General features: G+C 34.3%; 1 protein-coding gene across 1 annotated transcript in view; it reads left to right on the top strand.

The window, feature by feature from the left end:
* DIAPH2 (diaphanous related formin 2) overlaps positions 1–23,325 on the top strand; it is a 153,218-nt gene that overhangs the window by 106,176 nt on the left and 23,717 nt on the right. Inside the window, 2 exon segments of the mRNA XM_032443965.1 lie at positions 4,801–4,936; positions 11,873–11,962. Of these exon segments, the coding sequence (XP_032299856.1) occupies positions 4,801–4,936; positions 11,873–11,962 (226 nt within the window).

The following is a 23,325-nucleotide window of genomic DNA, read 5'->3' as shown; positions in this document are numbered from 1 at the left end:
GCTGCTGACGGCTCTGTCTTTGAGCATATACCATGGTCCTGCAAATGTTGGTCTTGGTTCTAAGCGATCTTGATCTGCACTGACAGCATCCCAAAGATGTCTTGTGTCAGATATAATGGCTGTGCTATACCAACCATAGGGCAGTATCCTAAGCAGTCTTTTCTACTTGTTTCATACCTGCTCAGTCACTAAATTCATCGTGTCATTGAGCAAACAGCTGTGTCTTAGCTCTGCTTTTATAGATGACTTGCCAGTTAATCTGAGTTCACAGAGTTATGATGGAGAAAGTTTTGCGTTTTTTTTATTTATTTCTTGGAACTTCAGATCGCATATTTTGGTGGTGCAAAGGAAATTTTGGGAAGGCCTGAGGGATCACAGACAGCCTTCATTAGCAGTGCATGACTGCTTTGTAGCCAACTGCATCTTTAATATCCTAGGCAATATCTGCATTACAGTTTGTTTTCTTTCTTCTCATTTTTAATAATTTACCTTTGAGAGTCTATTTACAACCATGTTGGTGTGCAAAGATCTGTTTGTCTGTCAAAACTTAAGATACATACAGAGTATGAGATGCATTAATATTTCATTTGCTTCTTAAGGAAACCAAGTTGTAAACTGGCTGTGCTGGGTATCAGAGCCTTATTTCAGTGAATCCCAATAAACACAAGGGGGAACATCAGACTTTTGTGCTGGGAAGCTGGGGAAAGCCTCTCAAACTGCATGTTCTTCTGCACAAAGACAAAACGCAGAGGATCTTGAGCAGTCTACAAGAAAAAAACATATATATATATATATGTTTTATATTCACTTGTCAGTGATTTGAGATTTTCCATGCCACTAAATCTTTTGAAAAGACAGTATCAGGATTATTACTATTAAAGGTCTTTTCCAGAACTCTGGCATGCTTCTTACTTTGTGATGTTAGACTGAGTTTTAGCTCTTAGACTAGTTTGTTTTCATCCTTTAAACAGGATAATTATTTAGTAAATACTTATCAGCTCTGTTACATGCTTTGTTGCTGTTGAGCTTCACTGCAGTAACAAAAATAGTGATTTTCCTTTAAAAGCGAAGTAGAATCATTTTTCTAGTATTAAGCTGATCTCTGCCATTTAGTGATCAGGTAATTCATCCTGAAAACTACACAGAGAGGGTATCTGGCAGTGAATGCTCAAAAGTAACATTACATAACTAGTAATGTGTTCTTCTGCATTATAAAATTTCCAATGAAACTCAAGAGTTTGGAGAAAGAACAGGAGAATAGATGGACAATTATGAAGGTATGCCAAATACAAATTAAAAGAAAATGTGAGAACTCTGTGTTTTCCTTGTTATCTAATATCTATATTCTCCTCACACATGGAGATATTGTCTCACTGCTTAGTTTTCTGTGTGTGCTATATAATTGGATACATGCTATGTACTCAAGTTTGAATCTGAGAGAAATTTTGCTCGAAAACTTCTATATGGCCTCCCAGCATATTTGTCTTGGTTTAAAAGTACAAATTGCATTTCTGTTGTGAATAAATAACTATTTAGGAGAAAACAGCTGGGGAATCAGACAAGCAAGAAGTTGCCATAAGTGAATTTTTTTTTGTCACCATCCGAATTCTTTCATTTTCCTACTGGTGGGAAGACACTATAAATACACTTGTTTTTTATTTGAATGTTCCTCGACTGTAGTAGATGTTTCTAGTGCACATATGTTCTAGCTGTTCTGAAATAAGCATGTGGTATGTGCACTTCTATGCAAAAGAATCTTAAAAAAAAAAAAAAAAATTAAAAAAAAAAATTTGTATATTAATCAAAGATTAGTTTTTAAACCAGCAAACAAAGTTGTTCTGGAGTGGGAACTGTAAGTTATTAATGTCAAAGTTGCTCTTAATGTAAAGCAAATAAACAAAATCCCTTTTCTTAAAGCAAATTAAGTTAAACAATTCTTCAGATGAAGTTGCTTTTTACTATGTGTTATTTTCAGAAGGACTTAGAAAACTACAGATTTTATTGCACGTTAATTCCCAAATACTGGTTTCTTAACCTGCTGGTATTTGGTGCTGCCTTTATTTGTCTGGGAGGAATATAAACACTGGTTAAAACATGCTTGTCTCATTTTTATTTGTTAGGTGAACTGGGGGGTACTACAATAATAGGCCAGCTTTTCTTGTTTTTGTTTGTAGTTTTGTAGCAAATAAATGGAATTTTTTATCTCTGACAATTATGATGATTTGGGAAGTAAGATTTCTCAAGGTTATGATATGTGTTTAAAAACAAGGATGAGGTATAAAAGATGAAACTGACAAAGTTGTTGAGGAGGACTTGGAAGTATTTTTTTTTTGCTGTTATATTCTGCTATCTGCAACAAAATATATTTAAGTATAAAAAATAAATTTCTGTGGATGCTTCATATTATGCTATTAAAATGCCATAGAAACTCAATTTGAAGTGGCATTTTTAAACAAAATTAAATAGGTAAATTATCTCCTGTGACTTTGCAGAATGACTGGCAATTAGTTCATTAGTTCACATCTTGGATAAAAGCAGGTGGATGTAAGTGGGTGGATGTCATTGTAGAACTCATCCACTTTAGTTTTATCTTAAAAGACTGTGAGCACTGAAGAAGTTTTATAGTTCTCATGTTTGTCGCATTTTTACTCCTTATTTTATAATATCAGCATATTCCTTTTAATGTTACTGCATGCATAAGTCTTGTTGAACTAATTTGTTGTAGTTGTTTGAAACTACTAGCCTCAAAGTTTGTGCATATATATGTTCCATACAAAAAAATTACCCCATTTTATTTGTGCAACATGGTTAATTTCTAGGATGGTAAAGCCTGAATTGCAGCACGGTATATACGGTATTGTTTTACCTTTATATTCAAAATCATCATGCTTGTCCACAGTTTGAAGGTCTGGAAATGATAAAAAGCAAATAATTAAATATTCAAAGCTACACTATTCTACCCTGTAGAAGGAAACAAAGAATTTTACGTTATAATTCAAGCAAAACAATTTATGTAGATGACGCCATGCTTCTGAGTCCAGGTTCTCTTTTCCTTTATTTAGAGCCATTTTCAGCCAGCTTTGAAAAAGCGTGATCAAATTTGTTATCAATGTTACTTCAAATATAAGGTGTGTTTACAAATAAAGATGAATATATATGATTTTGTTTCAGCACTTAAATATGTAGAAAACATCTGGTGATATGTTCTTGTGAGTATTTCATCGATTTATCCAACTCAGTAAATATAGTACAAAATGACATAGCAAATATGAAACGTGAGTCAGACTGGCTGATGGAGAGCAATAATAAGCAAGTACATTCTAGGTGCTTTGTTTCTGGGATGCTTTTGTGAATGAGAGGTATTATTTTTCACTAGACAGCGGTGATGTGTCAAATAACACATCCTTTTCTTTTTTTCACAGTATTCACTTTAAAGTCTTATGTAGAAGAGAAGAATGTCAATTTTAACAAATGCAACATAAAACTGAGTGGGTGGGTAGGAGGTTGTAAAGTAGATGGGATGGCAGGAAAGAATCCTCTAAGTCCTAACCAGAAATGCTAGAGCTGTTGAAAAGCTGCATGGGTACTACAGCAAAGCCTAGGGTGGTGAAGACTTGTGATATATCACAATATATATATACAGTCATATATATATATATGTATATATATTTTTTTCCTATACTAACTGTAATGCTGTTATGAAAATGCATACAAAACTATATGAGTGCAGTACTTTGTAGCACTGTTAGCTTTGAAATTAGCATAAGGGCCAAAAATCATAGATATTTGTTAGTGTGATGTTCTTCTGCGATTCGTCTGTTTCGAATGCCTTTTGTTTTAGTAGCAATTAGGTAGCTATCGTATCATATAAACTGTATATCTTTCATATTTATGAAACTTTTATGAAATTAATATTCTCTAAGATGGTATGCTTAAAGCTTGACCCAAGGTAGTTGTCCACGTATAATAAACTTAAGAGTTTGTGTAGTTCATTGTGTAGTAGTCTTCCTGTTAGAAAACGTGGTAGAGTGTATGAACTAATCATAATCTGCCAATGGCTAGTGAGTTGCTAGTAGTTCAGACATGACATCTCTTAACTGCTTTCTCATTTAATATTGTGGGCATTTACTTTCATTATGATCTGTCAAGTTTCAGTAAACTGATATCTCTGTCCCATGTGACTGAATGCATGGAGACAGAACTGTCCAAAATGAGAAGGGATAAGACTCTGATTTATTTTATTTTTTTTCCCAGCCTTAATTCTCTATGTTTTATTTCTGGAGGGAAAGGTGTTTTTCTGGATGGTAGGTACAACAAATACAGTTCTTAGTCTAGTTTTCACGTGAACGTGTAGGTTAACATCAGTGGTAACTGTGGTTTCCACCATATCAGCAAAGCTATATATAGTACTGTATCACAGTGAACTCTTGAAATTGCATCTTCACTCCTCCTAAAATTAAGCTACTGGTTTAAATGAGACTTAAAACCAAACCAGCCAACCAAACAAAACCATGTTAATGATAGAAGTTTTCTGGAACTTTTCAACCACCCAGAATGCAAAGCTCTTCAATTTTATTTTTTTTTTTCTTTTGATTATATAGTAATGTTAATATGTATAAATAGTGTGGTAAATCATCTTCTCTTGAAGATTTTTGACCATGCTTGGAATTTTTAGTGTCATTTCCAGTTTTTTTCACCTACAGGATGTGAATAGAATATCTGCACGAGCAAGGCTGTTTCTACTATTTTTTCTAGTCTTCCTTGGAATTTAGAATCCTGTGTTCATTTTATTTAATGCAGGAAGCGTTAAAAGAAAATAAGAGAAGAAAAGAAATGGAAGAAAAAATGAAGAGAGCCAAATTGGCAAGAGAAAAGCAAGAGCAAGAGAGGCTGGAGAGACTGAAAAAGAAGCAACAGTTGCTTGATATGAACAAAGGTAAGAAGCTGTTTTTAGCAGAGCAATTTGTTAAAATAAACAACAACAACAAAAAAAAAGAAATAAAGAGGGGAGTAACAAACAGAAGACTGTTCCAGGTCACTGTGAAAACTACATGCTGTCTGTTTTGTAAGCAGGAAAGAAAGATTTACTTTTTCAGTAAAAACTGTGTTTTATTTTGGCCTACCTGATCTTACAGTTCTACCATTTGTCATTTAATATGTGTAATGTTCCTTTCAAGCCATTTTACTGTGAATTATTGGCTTGTTTTCCTTTGTTGTGGTTAATTGATTTTTTTCATATGGATTTCTTTGCAAGAAGTAGTATCTTACTTGCTTTGCTGTTAATCTCATTCTGTAAACATCTTTATAATCAAGATATTGTGGCAATTAACATCTTCCTTTTTGGGCTTGAAGGCTCTGTGTTACAATAGATGTTCTCCCAATAGTCCTATTATGTGTTAGAAAATCTGACTGAGCTCAGAGACTAAGTAGAGTGGCATTTCAGTATGATTAAATGCCAAATGTTGAGTTTGTGAGCTGTGAGGAAATAGTATTTTGTGTGAGATTAAAAATGGGAAAAAAAAAAGAGAAAAAAAGATAAGAAAACAGGAGTGATCAGGTGGTCCTGATAGTCGTAGTATGCAGATTTCCACCATGTTTTGTCTCTAATTCTTGAACACAAGCAGAGGTATTATTAAAACTGTAGGTTGCCTTGTACAAGAGATTACTTCAGGCTGCAGTTCTGTTTACATGAGTCTGTGCGCTGCTGGGAAACTGCTGATCAATTCAAGCTGTAAAACACAATGTTCATGGCTATGACTTGTCCTTTATATGTTATGCAGTCTGACAAGTGCACTAGACCAGGTAAATGAGCTCACTTTGAACGCTTTAAAGAACTGCTATGGAGTTATACGCAGCCTAAGTTGAGGAAGGCCAAGATTCCTGTCAGCATTTCAGTCGCTGATAATGCAGTAGTGCAGAAACACATGTAATACTTATGCTACACCTTATGTTGTCACGTGTGTTTAGAATGCCATTATTTCAGGCAAATCAGTAAAGTTGACTTGTGTTGATAGCTCTTTAGGAACATTAAGCCATCAACCTTCTCATCCTGTTTAGCAGCCATGGTTGTCTAGAATCTTAACTTACAAGTATTTTGGTGACAGTTATTTTAATATTTATAAAATGGCTTTTCTTCCAATATTTAACCGGAGGTATATTGAAGTATCTGGTTTGCATATTACATCTGTATTTCCATGGAAGGCGGAGTGATGTGTGATGATATCTCTATCTCCATTAGTTTCCAGGACATTGATACTGAGTTAATTTTTTGTCAGTTTTCTGATTTACCTTGATACACCTATGTCTGTATCCTCATTTCTGCTTACATAAATAATAACAAATTTGCCTTAGCAAATGTGACGCAAAAGACTTAAAGGAAGGAGGCAGATGTCCTTTCAAGCTGTCATGCTGACAAGGAGATTTTCACCCAAAGGGTGTTTTAACCTAACTGTGTATCAGTTTATTTCTTCAGCAGTATCTTCAAGGAATTTAAAAAATAAAAAAAGAAAAAAAAAAAAGAAAAAATCAGACCAGAGCAGTAGGGTTTATATATTTTCCAGCCTTTTGTGTTATAGTACTGTAAGCACTCCCCTGTTCTTACCTGGTAATGCAGATGCAGCTTCTTTTCTTGTGGCCATTGAAGCATCCAGATCAAAATTAATTTTTTTTTCTTGGTGTGAAAGATCAGAAAACTGTGGTGTGGCCAGGATCAAGAACTGTCCTCTATAAATTCCTATCTGTAGAAATAACTTAAGAATTGCCAACATTTTAGAGACCAAGTTGCTCAGCTAGCTAGTGCTTTCTACTTTGTGGAGTGCGTAGTCTAATTGAGATGCCTTATAAGTTCCATGTCAATTGATTGCTGTAAATCCTGCTAAACATTCCAAAATGAGTAAAGAGAAATGTAAAATTACATAAAATCCCTCAACTACATATAAGCTTCAAAGTGATTTGCACTGGACAGCATTATACAAGCTAAAGTGATTCTACATCTTAAAAGATATGCACTTATCTAAGTATAGATATTTTGTACAGAGCCCAAAACTGACTGATAGGTGACAAATTGAGCTTATACCTTCCAAAATAAAATAAACAGGAACTTTTCCAACATGTATCCAACTTACCTTTGCTTCAAGGAATCTTAATTATATGCAGGAATACAGTTCCTATTCCTATGTTAAGTGGGTTCTTAGTTAATCAAAGATAAACACTAAATCTCCTTAAAGCCTATGATTTATTTTGAATTCAGTTCTACTGACAGTTGCTTCTTTAGTTGAAGTCAGTAGATTTGGCATTATTGTGAATGAACCTCCACACAAATGTGTTGGTTTAGACAGAAAAGACGGAGTGTAGTGTCTTTGGTTTAGGGTAACTTTCGTGAGTTTTTCTCTAAATGCAGTATGATGGGCAGTTACGTCTTCTCCACTGTACCTGTTCAATGTTTAGGTGAATATCCTGTCACAGAGAGGTCTCTTTGTTCAGTACTTGCTTTTGTAATTGTCATTCTAAAATGAATTTGAGACCAACATTGGCCATTTCTTGTCCTGGCACTGAAATCTGAAACTTTTCATGACATTGATGTGTACAAGATTAGTTGGAAGAGTAGAAGAAATTGAGGTATTTTACATATTAATTGAAGGAGATCACCATTAGTTTAAATTAAAACAGCTGAAAAGCAAAACAGATGCACAAAAAAGGACAAGAATGTGTAAGAAATCCCCTTCTCTCCAGATGTAGTAGTGCCAAGACTGGTCTCATCCTGATAAATTTGAGTTTCATTTACCATTTTACAGTGATTTTGTGATTATAAAAGAACTGAGGGGTGTGTGCGGTGTCTTGTGTGTCTGCTAATTATATCAACTAAAATTTACTTAGTACCATAGCCTTTTAAACACCCATGTGATTTAGTTGTTAATATTTTAAATTTTTTTAGGTATTGTTTGGCCCTCTTTATATTTTGTAGCTACACAGTTTCCTCCTTCCTGCATAGAGGCAATGTCTTCACAACAGTGACTTAAGTAATCCATTCTAAACCCTTTTGTGTGTGTGCTTCTGAAAAACTATCCTTCACAAGAGGCAAAAGTCTGTTCAGAATGAATCCAAGGAATACTGGAGATGCATTTCAAGTAAATATATTCCTGTGCAGGTAGACCTTGACCATTATAACAATTTCTGAAAATGGACAACAAAGACTGGTAAATTCCCATTCTGTTGACTGAACCTGAGGTCAGATTGTCATAAATAAGCTTAATTAGTATGTAAGTGAGAATTTGACTTCCTTTGTCAACTGGCATGTGGTATAGGTCCACTTATCAGTCATACTGTCCTAGTTTGCACTCCTTTTAATTAGAAAGTAAATAACAGTCATGAGATCATATTATAGTGGAAAATGCTGAGAAAGACTGCTTCTTGAGGATACTTATTGTGCTAGCAAAATGACTATAGCAAACGAATAAAATGCAAATATATGAAAACACCAGACACACTTGCCAAAAGATGCTGGAAATTGACCTTTTTAGGTGAATATCTTGCAATTCAGAGTTCTGATACGGATTCTGAGTAAAAAGTCATTTGTTTCAAAGTTTGACTTTACGTTTGACTAAGTACTAAAATTCAAATTAGAACAGTACAGAGCAAGATGTGGTTTCAAAATTACACTTCTATTCACCTTGAGAAGAAGATAAGTAGGCAGTATGTGTTACCTAACATGGTATTTAACCAGATTCTTCTATTAAGGGCCCAAGCGTGAGAGGGGGGGAAAAAAAAAAGTCAAATATGTGGGCATCCTCTTAGTAATCTTCACGTACTCAGTGTAAACAAAGGAAAGACAGCAGAACACTTGAGGAAAATGACCATGTTCCCAGAGGCTCTTGAAGTCTTTACCATTAGAACAGTTGCAGTGAATGAGGTTGCAAACTAAGACTGCTTTCTGTAGCCTCCAGAGTCAAGTCACTTGAAAAAAATACCTGCCGCACAACAGGAAGTCCAAGAAATCTACTGAAGCAAACGCAATCAAGGGGTTAAATACTTAATTCCCATTGTTATGTAAAGTCCCATTCTTATGTAAGCGCTCTGATTTTGTGTACTGTTGTCACTGATGGTTCATAATCTCTCATCAGAGCACTGCCACATGTTTTCTATCCTGATCTATCTGTAGCGCTCTTTAATTGCAAGAACAGTGTTTAAAACTTCATGGGCTACAACAGACAAAACAAGTTTCACTTTTACAATGTGATACTTAAGCAGCAGTTAGTTCAAAACCAAAGCATCCTGTTCTGGCTCAGCTGGAGCTTTTATTGCTTCTCAGGTTAACAAAAGAATGATCGCTTATCTGTGTTATTGGTGAACTTTAATGGTGTGAGCTATAAATAAGAAAATTACTTTGCATTTAATTGTGGCAGATATGCATCTCAGGATCTCATTTGGGGGGTTAGATAAGAATTGTCAGGAAGCAGTAAATAAGCATAATATTGACCAAAATGACAGTAAACTTAATCTTAAGGATCATATTAAAAAAGACACTAGCATTGGTAGCAAAAGCTGTTTTGTCTTCATCTCCAAGCTGAAATGGTTTGTCTGTTTCAGATGATCTCAGTTGAAATAAAAAGTGGGTACAGGAGCTGGTGAAGGATTGCAAATTACTATAGGAAGTATTTGAAAAAAAAAAAAAAAAAAAAGTAAATCAAAGTGATAGCTGGTAATATGTGGAGTATCTCAGCAAGAATTATGGATTAAGTCTGAAACTTCTATTGAATCCTCTTATATGAATTTTAATGAAGGCTGACTAAAAATGCAACTCCTTGTCCGGTTTCCACATAATCACTCCACGGCTTTGATTGAGATGTGGCGGTGAGATCAGAACTAATATGCTGTGTGAGGAGTTAAAAATCTCAACAGTGTATTTCAGAGCTTTCAGAGCTTCCTTAGCTTGTCTCTTTGAATTGTACATTTGATATTCCAAAAATAAGGTGTTTTTTAGCACTTGCGGTAATTAGCAGGAAGAATGACACACTCAGCATAAAATGTAGAAGGCTGCATAAACATCTATGAAGTACTGAAGGTTTGGTTTTGTGTTTGTTTGTTTTTTTTTTAGAATAAATTCTACCAACTTTTTAATGGAAGTTGAATAATACTGTTATATTTCTACACTTACAATATTTTAATGACCAAGATGATCTTTAAGTTCCTTCCAACCCACAGCCATCTTATGATTCTGTTGTCCTATTCACTGATTCCATACGTATTGCAATCATTTACTGTACATAAAATGTTTCAGACCAACTTGAAGAATATTAGTTTGGTCAGAGTGTTCACAGATCTTGATTCAGAAAATAAATGTAATGCAGAACCAACAATATAGCAATAAATGAGCTTCTGTAATATAAGACACACAAAGAAAAGTAATTATGGTGTGTGCTTTAGACAAGGTTTGGTCTTCTATGGTTGCGTGTGAACCAAGAGAAGCTAATTTACTTATTCATTTTGCAAGTGCATTTTTTTATTTTTATTTTTTAAAGGGTTTTGGAAGAAATGTAATTAAACCTGGTATTTCAGTCTTCTGGTTGCTACTCTTGCGCTGCTTCCTTGCATCTGACATTGAAGATAACTTTGTGGTGTATTATATGTAGTGGCTTAAATTACATTGATATATAATTTAAATTTACTGAGTAATTATACTGTTGATCATAATGTAGAAGTTGGAACCGGGTAGTCATTTAGAATTTGCATGCTCTTATATCAGATCTAGGTTTAGTCTAATAAATCTAAATGTAACAGAACTAGAGAGAATACCTTTTGCATTAATATACTGCTTTTAAACTTCAACACAGGAGAGCCTGAATGTACTCAATGTAACCTCCTACGCTTTGTGGAAGCCAGAAGTGTTTTACTGTAATGTAATTCTCTTGTTTAAAATAAGGAGCTTCTCACCTTGTGATGGTGAAATCTCTATTAGTTTGAAGTCTGGGAGACATGAGCAAAATGCCCACCTATCTGCTGGGTCTATTCTATATTTTAGTTTGGGGCTGTAATACAGATGTGAATGGGAAAAGAGACGTTCATCAATCATTTTATAAAACTGGTTCTTTGACCTCTATTTCTGAAATGTTAATGGAGGCTTAAATACATTAAATATATATGTCTGCCCAATTTTTCATCATGCTCCATGAAGTCTGGCACTTTAAAAGCATCCTCTAAACTTGGAGGGGATGGTAGTGATAGTTAGTCATAAAACAACAAAGATACACAAAGAGGATGATCTAGTAGAAGTAGAGTTCTACTTTTTAAGTTTTACAGCTCTTACATTCCCTGCATGACCTTTTTTCTTCTTTGTTGTTTATTTACTTATTGTTACATGTGTAGTCATGTAGTATGGGGTGTATGTATTCTAGCATATCCTAAGATAAGGATTCAATGTATCATAGAAGGCAACACAAAAATATGTGCAGAACTACAATGTGGAACTTAATGGCATTCAGTTTCATCAGGTTTTCTATGTACGTTGTGTAAATCAAGAAAGTGACCTGTTTCTATGTTGAGGAAGTCCTAGAAGTATTTTATAATTGAAACAGCAGTCATTTACCAGCAGCTGACTGTCTACATGCTGAAGATGTCATCAATAATGCACAGGATAACATGACTTTAAGTTAAAAGAGAAGTAGGATTGGCATAAATTTTGCTCAATAAAGCATCGTACCCAAACTTCCTAGTGATAACTGGTGAACTGACAGCGTCCATTACATTAAAACATATGTGTGTTATTTAGAAGTGTTACATAGAATTGACACCATTTTTCTTTTTCGTTTCTTTTTTTTTTTTTTTTAACAATCTCATTTCAATTGCATTGAGATTAATATTTTTCTCATATTCTCAGAAGGTGACGAGACGGGAGTGATGGATAGTCTCCTTGAGGCCTTGCAATCAGGAGCTGCATTCAGAGATCGCAGGAAACGCGTGCCACGAGGTAAGGTGCTTTCTAAAAACTTTTATGAACTGAGTGGAGAAAAGCTGTTTCACAACAGCCTGCAAACAGTTCTCACGGAAAACCATTGAGCCAATGTGAAAACTCAGTGGACTTCACCTTTGTGACTGTGGATTTTTAAGTTTGCAGCTCAATCTTCAAGTAAGAGTAAGGTCAAAAATATAATGAGTTCATGGTATGTCAAAAATGTCATTTTGAAACGTAACTGCATGTTTGTCTTGATCTTTAAAAACAGAAGTAAAATTAATTGTGGGTGAAAAACATTAATTTCTTACAGTCAGTTTGGGACCATAGCTGATCATCATTTTCAAGCAGTAGTCTTAAATATGTTCCTATTTCATTGGAAGATGCACTGGGTGTAGTCATTAAAGTCAAATTACAATAGAGTAGGTTTACTTTCTTGAAGAATATAACATACTCTAAATACACCCTGAACAATTATTGCAGCCTGCAGGTTTGGTTTTGAGAAAATTTGAGGAATAGCTGAGTAACTGCTAAGTTTTCTCTTTTCCCTTAGAGAATGTTAGTTATATGTAGTTTTTTTCAGTTTTTTATTTGAAACGTCTTAGAGCTTAAAATAAAAAAAAAAATTAAAAAAAAAAGTTAAAAATTAAAAATACTTAAAAATCTTAGTTGAAAATGAATTATTTGTCATAGGCTAAGATACTTACATTGAGTACATCTATTTTATAAATCAGCTAGGTTTAGACTGGTGTTGGCTAATTTCTTTTTGTATTTTTTGAGGAGCTGTAGAAGCAAATTCTGCTGCTCTCTTACATATGGATAGCAAAGATTCTATAATTTGGAATAAAATGTTTGCCATATGCCTGATTTTGTGAAAAGGAAGTTCCTAATTTGTTTATAGCCATAAACAAATTCTGCTGCTTGTTTCACAATCATTCTTAATTCAGGGCATGCTTTTGTTCTCAGAACTGAAGGAATTCCACAATCAAAATATACTTTTATCTGTAACTTGATGAGAAATATCTATGAGAGATGTTACCTCTCTGTTTTTACTTGGGGAGAGATCTGTTACCCAGCGGTGACCAAGAAAATTCCCAGAGACTATGCAGAAACTATGGAAGCTAAGAAAGCCAACAAGATAACTAATCTCAGGTCTGGAAGCAGAGTCACCGACGAAAATATTACACGAAATTTTTAGGGAATAGCTAAAGGTTTAGATGTGAGACTATAAATGTTAGTCCCACACAAGAATCTGATTGAAATTATTATATAAATTTACTCATGGGATTTAGAAACATACAACTTCCAGTCTAGAAGTTATGTATACAGAGGAGAGGACATGTAAAAACAGACAATTAATTATAGAATCTAGGTGTGGTACCTGACATTAGAGAACTTTTAGACACAGAGAAAGAATACTCATGCTTCATGCTCATTTACCAACTGCATAAGAACTAATGAATGAAATGAATTTATGCAAAGCTAGCTTAATTTGCATTTGGATACTGGAATATTTGACAGTCTTTTCTACTGTAGCATTAATTAGTAAAGTCATGTATGCTGGCTTTTTTATTTTAATATATATAATGAATATAAAAGAAAAAGGTAAAAATCATTGCTGCAATGTACGACTTCGCAGCAGTTAATTAAACCGATGTATATCTACTTCAAAATGGTTATTTTGCAGATAGAGAATTGCCTGTTCCATCCTGTTATAGGCATGTATTTTAGAATTTGACAGGCCTATAACCACAGCACAGAGGCCATCATAGTTTCTTTATTAGTGGCTGTCATCTTAACTGTAACAGTTTAAGTAGTTCACTTTATGCAAAACTAGTATTCATCCTACTGACTATAATGTAACAGAACAAAGCACAAAAATTTTAAAATTGTGATTGTACAATCAGGAGAAAATTACATTGGTAGGTCAGCATAGCAGAAGCAAGTGTCTTTTTAGAGCTGGTGATAACTTAGTAGGCAGAGATGTGTAGTTAGGCAATATGTCCCTGTGTAAGAAGCTTGAATCTCATTACCACGTCTCTTTTCACTTTTTTTGATTTTATCTTTTTAGACACATTCATTTAAGAATCTATGCCAGAACATCCAACAGCAGAGACACGGGTATAGGGTACCATTTCCTGCTGGAGGAACAGTCTAGATGAACTTTCTAAAAGTGTTGGGAAAGGTCCACCAAGAGTACAGGGTGTGAGAGACTTCATGTGGACCTGACAGTGCAATTGAAGAAATTTAGTTTTATTCTTAATACTCTCTGATGTTCTCTTTATTTATTTGCTTTTAAGTCCATGATTATTATTTTTTTTAATTTGAAAAACAATTAACTTGAACATGCTGTAGCATCATTGTCCCAGTGCTTTTTGTTTCAGTAAATTGTTCGTGGACTTAAGGTACTTCTGCAGTATTTTTTGCTCCAAAACTATACTACTAAATTTTTCATTTACAATAGATTCTCTACCTTTTAAATGCATAGAAGTTTAGTGAATTCATTCTCTTCCAATGTTTTGTTCTAGAGTCAAACAAGTAGCAGAATTAAAAGCAGATAGTAATGCCATCACTCCTAGGACTGCGTTCATTGTATTCTCTCTTTATCTAAAAAAAATCTAAAAGCTCCTTTGAGAAGCAGACACTTTTTCCCCTTCCATCATTTAATGGATGAGTAAACAAATGCTGTATTTCTGCACTATTATTATTATTATTATTAAATTATTATTATTATTATTTTTGTATTATCTGTATAAACTAACATACACTAGCACTGGTGCTGGAACAGGTCATCTTTCTCTGGCAAGATTTATATTTTTAAGTTTATGACAGCTTCAGTATCTTACTTTCATTTTGTGACCTGCATGAGAGTAGTACATTTGTGTCAGTGTCTCCATTGCAGTTCTGAAACTAGCTGTTAAGTTGATAACATATGTAGCTGAGGTAGGAGCTTCACATCCTAAAAACTATCTTAATAGTTTTTAAGTGCTACTTAATAGGTAAAAATGTTTTGCTAGGTTACTTCGCATTGAGTACTCATGTAAAGGGTGCTACCAGTAGGTTGGAGCTACTCTTAATGATGCGTAAAGAACTGGTGCAACATAATGATAATAGAAATATATTTTGAGTAAATTCAAAGTCTAAGAATGAGCTGTACTCTATTTAAAAGCAAAACAAAAGAATTACACAAACCTTGAAAGAGTTGGTTTTGCTTAGTCCTTTCAAAACTGTACTGCAGAAGGCGACGACCTTAGGTAATGTAATTTAAATACCACGTACATATTCTGCAATGTATTCCAGATGAATGCTTACCAATAAAAGAAGATGCTGGTGTTTTTCAAGTTGGAGCTATGATATTTTTGGTTTTTTTTAGCGTGTGGTTTTTTTATACATTTTAATGCTTTAGGGATTTCTTCTCTTGTTGAAGACAATTCTGTTTAAATATGTCAATTTATAAAATTGTATAATAATGTCTGTGTGCCTCTGAGTTCATGAATATGTTACTGGAGTGGATTCTCAGTCTTTCTGTACCTCTTCCTACAAATTTAGGTTAGAACAAATATATTGAAATAGGGAACATGTCTATTTATTGTGCAGATCTTTTGTTATTTTTTTGTATGTCAAAGTGAGCAGATTTCTGCAGTAACAAAATAGATTCAAAAATATCAAACTGACAATGTTTCTTCAGGATCTGATCTTCCTTGAGGATTTATACTGATTTTTCTTTTTGTTTTGGAGATTTTTGAATGACATTGGTGGTTTGTGACACAATGCATGTGGTAAAACTTCATCACTTATGGTGATTATTCTAGTTATAAAATGTGGAGATAATGAAGATTATAAAATACAGAGACGTCTTTCCCTAAAACATCAGACCTCTGCTGGTAACAGAAAAAATGTAATCTTACTATGTGCAGTCTGAAAACAAGAAAGAAATAAAATGCAGTGTTCATTTAATGCAGAAACAAGTAACTATTCAAATTTAGTCACCAATTGTCACTGGTATTATAATCAAATAAGTGAGGTCAGGATTTCAGCTGTTTCTAAACATTACTGCAAACTTAAAGCAGTAAATTAATTGCGATCTACCAGCAATCTGATCTGATGTTGTTGGGTTTTTTTGTTTGGTTTTTGTTTTAATTGTTTGGTTTTTGTTTGTTTGTTTTCAAAGCTTCCCCCAAGATATAGTTAACAGGGGCATTCTGTAAAAGATTGTATGAGAAGCTGAAATACTAAGAGCTCTCTGGTATATTTATCTAAAAAGGAGGTCACAGCTTTGGTAGTTATACTGATGTAGGTTTTGAGGTGATGTAATCTCAAGTGATAATAAACAGTAGAACTAGGTACTTGAAAGACAAGTAATTGTCGTCAGGCAAATACATTATTATCTTCACAGTGTATGCGTACAAGTTACAATACTTTGCTCTGGAGTGACCTTAATGTTCCTGACAACACTTTTCTTAAGCATTGTTATTCATGATAGGAGAAATGAGGTTATCTTTATCTTGAAGATGTTTTTTTCTGAAAGAGAACTTGAGCCTGTATAGTCTTTCTACTCCCATCTGTACTCTTAGAAACAAATAGTATTCCGTTAGTCTTTAGAGATGTGGAACTTGTAAATTGGACAAATATTCCTCATGACATTTTTTGTATCAAGTGCAATCTTGGATCTTTCTTCTTAACTGGAAAACAGTTGCACCTCTCCTGTTGTATTCTCTGTTGCTCATAGAGTGCCTGTTTCACCTGTTAGTATCTATGAAGAAAGGATAGTCTGAAAAGTCCCAAGACGGTTGTAACAACTTCCTTATTCTTAGGAAGTTCAGAATGTTTCTATTTGGGTATTTTTTGGCACTTTCTGCATTTTCTTTTCTATGCTGTATTCCAACAGAACAAGATTTATGCCATTTTTAACAGGTTTTGTTTTTAAGAAATTATTTGATTCTCCCAAAGCCTTAGCTTTCATGATTTTAGTGGTTTGTGGGGGTTTTTTTGTTTTGTTGTTTTTTTTTCCCAATTCCTCATGTAGACTTGAATATCTAAACGATGATATTTTCCATCAGTTCAATACTTGATATGAAATGAAAAGAAAAAGTGAAAGAATAAGATGCGCACAGGACTTCAATTTCCACTTTCCATTCCAATGGAGTAGTTTTTATGTTTCTATATCCTTTATGTTTGGTTTCAAACAATTAGAACTGGGACTTTGTTAGCTTTTTTCTTTTGTCTAAAATTCAGGAAAAAAAAAATATAAATAAATAAGGGCTTGCTCTTACTATCAGTATTTCAAGTTAAAAATATTTAATACAGACTCTTGCTTTAGCCTTCTAAAAAGTATCAATACAAATTTACTATGTTGATGATCAAATTAAAGTTCACTGCGTTTAACTAAACAGTAAGTGTTTGATTTAGAGAGAGTAATCTGTGGTATGTCAACCTTTTCAGACATAATCCTACTTTCAACATTGTCTGACAGGTAGTCAGTCCATCAGGCCTGAGGATGTGCTCCGAAGCAGCTCGTCTCTTCACTCTTGAGTAGTTATTTCTCTTATGAAGCATAACTCACAACTGGCACATGGAAAGTTCTTGTTCAGAATGAAATTGCTCCACAGCCTTAGAGGAGAAATGGAATTATTTGTTTTGGAGTCAGTTATAGTCTGTTTTGCATAAGTTTTGAATACTATGCAAGGGGAAGACGAAAAAAAAGAAAAACAAAAAAATTACTGTCTTCATCTTCTTCAATCCTAAAGTAATAAATGTATGTAAAACCAGGGCTCAGAAGAAATCACAAACAGTTCTAGTATTCAGCAAAAGCTTGTAGGAAGCCTTCCTAGTACTCATTCCTATAATGGACTCATATGGTCCATGGATACCACTAGGTGGTACCATTAAACCTCCCTTTTTGAGAATATTAATACTGATTTGTAATCCAAGAGTTTTTTGGTAGGGCTTAAGTAAAAGTTTGAGTTTCGTTTGTGTCTGTGACTTCTGAAATGACTTAGTATGTCCTTGGCTGAAATTGTTTTCTTCTAGAATAGGCAATACAATCTCTCCACTAATGCTAATCAGATTATATATCCTGGCAATAAATAAAACTTTCAGGTGAATTCACTCCAAAGTACTCTGAATGTGTCCCAGTTGCTGTCTAAAATCCACTTCTGTAGTATTTGATCTGTTCTCCAAAAATAATTTAAGCTTTTCATAGAATGTTTTTGAACCAGTTTTGGTAATGAAGGAAAGAACAAAAAATATTTTTACTCTTTGTTTCATAGCTTAATTCTTTCATTAAGAAAACAGTGAATCTGTGGAGAAAATATCGATTTCAAACTGTGACTGATTGCTAAATATTAAGTAAGGTGTAAGACCTCTTGTTTTCTAACTTACTGTTTGCTTGCATTGTCTCGTACTTTAGATCTTATGTGCAAGCTTTTATACAGTAATTAATCTTTTAGTACTGTCATAAGGCCATGCTAACTCTAACTGGGGGAAAAAAAGCTTGTTATTGCAAATGGAGATTTCATGTTAAATGGTGTAGTAACAGTTAAAAACAATTGCATCTTGAAATCGTGGAGTCTTAGAAATGAAAACAGGTTTAAAAAAGAAATTATGGTGCATCCTTTTGCATTGACAATGATTTCAGTAAAGAGGGTAGCAGAAAGAATCTCTGTATTCATAATGGCTCCCTATAACATTTTTCTCCTTCTTTGTGTCTTTGACTTAGCAAAGGTGAAGCTTTTCATCTCAACATCAACACACTGCAGTTGCAGACAGCAGGGGGAAGAATTGGTCAAATTACAACTATAACAAACATCTATAAAACAAAACAAAAAAATTTACATTACCAATGACAAATCAAAGCTGAAAGTTTGCCTTGCCTGTTGTCATTCATTGCCATTCATATTTAGAAAGCAGACTGCTGTGATAATTGATTTGATGGTCCAGCTTGAGTGGAAGCACTTCTGGGCATAGCAGGCCTCAGAGATGCCAAAAAAGAAGAAAAGGTGGGAATGAAATAATGCACTACTTTCTCCTCAGAGGCATGTGGCCCAGTTTTTGAGAACAGAAAAACATGCTTTAGAAGAAGGAAAAAAACAACCCAGTAATAAATACAAAAATGACCATATAGCCTCAGTCAGATAAAAATAGGCATTCAAGCAGAGACAATGGGTGTACATATTTTACTGGCAGGTGAATAATAGAAGAATACTGTGGAAATAATCTGATTTTTAACGGGCTCTGTCTGTGGGAGTACCTTTTTGCTGCTTTTTTTTTCTGTGTGTAAGGACAAAAGAGGTTCCCTGAAAAAGTAAATTAAGAAAAAAAAAAGAAAAAGCAACTTTTTTTTTGAAGGTTTTCAAAGAGGAATTGATGATTCAGAAGAAAGGAAAGAAGACAATTATTGAATTCAAAAGGCAATATTTATGTGTTTGGATTATCTGAGCTCCTATTGAGTTTGCTTACTTCAATCAATAGATGATAATGAAACTTGCCTCTGTGTTTTTGACTAGGGGGTAGTGCTCACCCATAGCCCCCTGCTGATATGAATAAGTTAAGACACTGAACTGCTAGTTTAGGAAAGAAGTAGATTAAAAAAAAAACTACTGAATTCAATGTTTGACCTCTTAATCATGACTGCTAGCTCAACTCTGTACCCTGTCATCGATTTAAAGAACCAAACAAAGCCAGATTAAAGATGTGAGCTATCAAAATACGAAATTGTAACCAGAATGAGTTGTCTTTTGAGGGATGCTTATTTACTTGCGAAAATAAATGTGGTCTGTCAACTTTGCTGAACTCTTTGTATTCACAGTCTTAATCTTTTATATATAACAAAGAAGTAAATCAAATTTAACATTAAAGACGTATACCAAAAAAAAAAAGTTTGAATTAGATAGTAGGAGAGAGTAAATATGCTGATCCAGTCCACATATAAATACTATTCTCATCCTCAGTCATTTTTTTTCTTCTTTTCCTGGGTATATTTCCCTTTACATCTTTCCCCCCAGTCTTTGCATATTTTCTGACAAAGAGGAAAGAGCTCTAGCTCAGGAAAGCTTATTCCTTTATCTCTCTTCAACCTGTCTTGTGAACATCTGTAGTTGTTGACTGAAGGGGGATGATAATGAGTGAAAGAATTAAGGTTTTGTGAGGCAGTGTGCTTCAGCAAGATCCAGGGTTATGTAGTTGGTATCACTGCAAAAATGAGCTGTGACTTTTCATCACAAATGGCTGTGCCATTTTTATATGATACATTTTAATAAATTTTCTGCGATTACCTGCAAGGAAACCACATGGTGGTAGAAATCAAGTACACAAGTACATTCCATTTTTTGTTTATAATAGTACAGTTCTAGGTTTTGGCAGAAGTTAAAATTGGATTCAAGACTGATGAAGTAAATTCTTAGTGTGGAGATAACTCACATGGTGATGAATGCAGTAACTAAGGATTAAATTTATTAAATTTTATTTTGCTGTAACATGTTTGTGGAACTTTATATTTTGAATACCTTTTCATATGGTTCTGTGTTTAAATCCTATAGACAATGTCTTTCTCTTAAAGTACGAAAGTCTTCAGGAATGTACAGAACAGTGTTGTTTCCATGCCTTCATAAAGCTGTGCATTTTATCATTAAATTTTTTAATACCACAAGTCGCACCCTGTTTTCAAACACTTCAGTTCAATACACTGAAGCTATTGAAGTGTTTTTTGGAGAATTAAATGGATGTTAACAGTTAGCAAGTGATTCTGTAGAGAGAAATGGTGTACACAGTGAATTTTTTTATTTATAATATTGCTTCATTTTTCAGTAATATATATAATAATACACTAGTAAATAATTCTAGTTTCTCTGTTTTCTTGGAGGTAAATATGCAGCTTAGGTACAAAAAGACTTTTACTGACAGTTATAACATTTCTGCCTCATTTTCTGCAGGAATTATTCTTTTTACCTTGACAGAAGACTTCTCTTGGAGGTCTTACCAAAGGCTGCATTGTGACATTGCATGGTGGCAGGGTGAGCAAGGAGCTAGGAATTGTGTTGCAAGGAAGGTGGGACAAGTGAGAAATGAAGAACTTATTGTTTTAATTATGAGAAATTGATGCAGACAGCTAGGAGCTGATGGCAGGGAGCATAGTGTGTTGCATAGGACAGTACCTGGAGTAGATCAGTTATACATCAGTGTTGAGTTAGCCTGGATCTGAAATCCCGATGAATTTTATGACGCTCCAAAATATGTAGATTCTTCTGTCTACTTCTAGGAAAAATGTACTTGTTTCCTGAACATTCTGAATGTCACTGGTTTATCAGAGCTGCAACTCAGAGCTGTTGGAGATTTTTAAGCAGTTCTTGATTAAAATATAATAATCTGATTTTTTGTTAGAAGGCATTTACTTCAAATGTCATGTGAAGTGCTGTATTAATAGTGTTTTTCTGCCCAGTGGTTTGTAGTAAATTGTAGTGGTTTTTATTCTCATTATTATCAGTTGGTCAGTATCACTCCTTGTTTAATTGCACGTACCTACTTATCAGGCATATCTAGTGATACAATCACCTGCCCATTGCTTGGGACCACAGAAAAATCAGGAAATAGGGCCCGTGCTCAGCATCCTGGCTAAAGAACAGTGTCTGTAAGAGGAAGAATTGTAGCAAAACATTATGTATGTTTATATGCAGATATTTGCTAATGCAGATCCTGTCCTGTGGCCTGACCCAGGAAGCCCTGCACAGTGGGAAAAGTCAGAACAATTTTTTTCCATTGACATTTCCATGGAGCTTCTTCCATTGTATTGCCTACTTTATTCATACAGCAGTGATAGTTGTGAATGCATTGATAAAAGTCTTCTGATCCTATGAAGCAGTTGTTTGTTTGTTTTTGACTCTTTTCCACTGAATGTTAATTGAGAAAGTGGCTTAGAACAGCAATGGCAGTATTCTGTCATTTGATGTATATTCTCTTAGGATCAAACCAAAGTCTGCTCTGGAAGCAGCCTCCGTGGAGGTCATCCAAATCCATCCTTCTGCTGAAAGTATGTCCTTACATTAAGGTCTGTATCACTTAAGTATCCAAATAATTGGCTGTGTTGGATAAAACCTACTCTGATGGCCAGCTGTCGACATTTCAGAAGAAAGCAGAATGTTCTGTAACTGGTTAAATGTGCTTTCCATACTGTCACATCCTTTTTAATAGTCAAATGGAATTGCTAAATCATAAGAACAACCTGTCCAAAGCTCCTCTCAAAGCAAAGGAGAGATCGGCACAAAAGCACCTTATTTAAAAAGGAAGAAAGCTATTGGAAGGTGACAGCTGGAATCCCAGTGCTTAATCTGTGTAATTAAAACTTTTCTAAGGAGCAGGAGAAGCAGGTTAGAATTGAGGTAGTTTTAGGAGTTAATTAGCAGGGTCTTTTTGAATATTAAGAATGCCTTTGAAGGATAAAGTTTTGAAAAGTAGTTCAGGCCTTTCAAACAGCATAAATTAAGGCAGAAACTTTTTTTATACATCCTCAAGATGCAAACAGAACTATCCTCCTTTACTGATCCATATGCTTCCATCAGAAATATAATCATATGTACTTTCCAGTGTGTGAGTCTCATTTGCTGATTTACAGTACAGTTGATCCTTGTTGTGATTATCAGTGTCCCTTACTCTAATTCTAGCAGTTCTTAGAAGGACTTGTGGAGAAATCCTTCATTTAACATATGGAGGAGTACCTCAGACAGTATTTGGATGTAGCAGACGAATCTCTGAGTAAAATGTACCATGACCAAGAGTAATATGTTTAAGAACATGCCGCAGACAACCAGTAGCGCAAATTATGTGTGAAAGGTAGAAACCCTTCTACAGCAAAGGTCAAAGCGTTTTTATCATTTGAAAAATTCAGTCTTTTTTTATCACTTGCTTCATCTTGATACTGTATGGTGGGAATATGCAGGACTTAAAAGTCACTTCTGTGCAGGAAATGAGAGTAACATCTGTATACCATAATATTACACACATATGACTGTGGAAACATTTGTGCATACATAAAAATTCTATGCTGGCACAAATCTTTTATGCAGCAATGAAATTTTACATTCACCCTAAATGGACATCAGACTGATTCTGCATGCAAAAGCATTTCAAAATGTCAAAGTAGTTTGAGTGAGAAAGGTATTATTGTAGTTTTGGTTTATCAGTGTCTAAACTTTGTTTCTCACTTGTAAATTTTGCTCTTATGATGACCCATCATGCCTATCAGTTAGAATGTTTCATCCTCATTAACTTGACTCCCACGTGTTGACAGAAAAGGTTAAATCTAAAAACAACTGTAGTTATTTTGTAATCTGAAAATGTTAAAATTTATTTTTATCTGAATAATGTTTTCAACCATGAGAGTTGGAAGC

Source organism: Coturnix japonica, chromosome 4 (genome assembly GCF_001577835.2).
Source record: "Coturnix japonica isolate 7356 chromosome 4, Coturnix japonica 2.1, whole genome shotgun sequence".
Lineage (NCBI taxonomy): Eukaryota > Metazoa > Chordata > Aves > Galliformes > Phasianidae > Coturnix > Coturnix japonica.
This window is presented reverse-complemented; position numbering and strand designations above follow the sequence as displayed.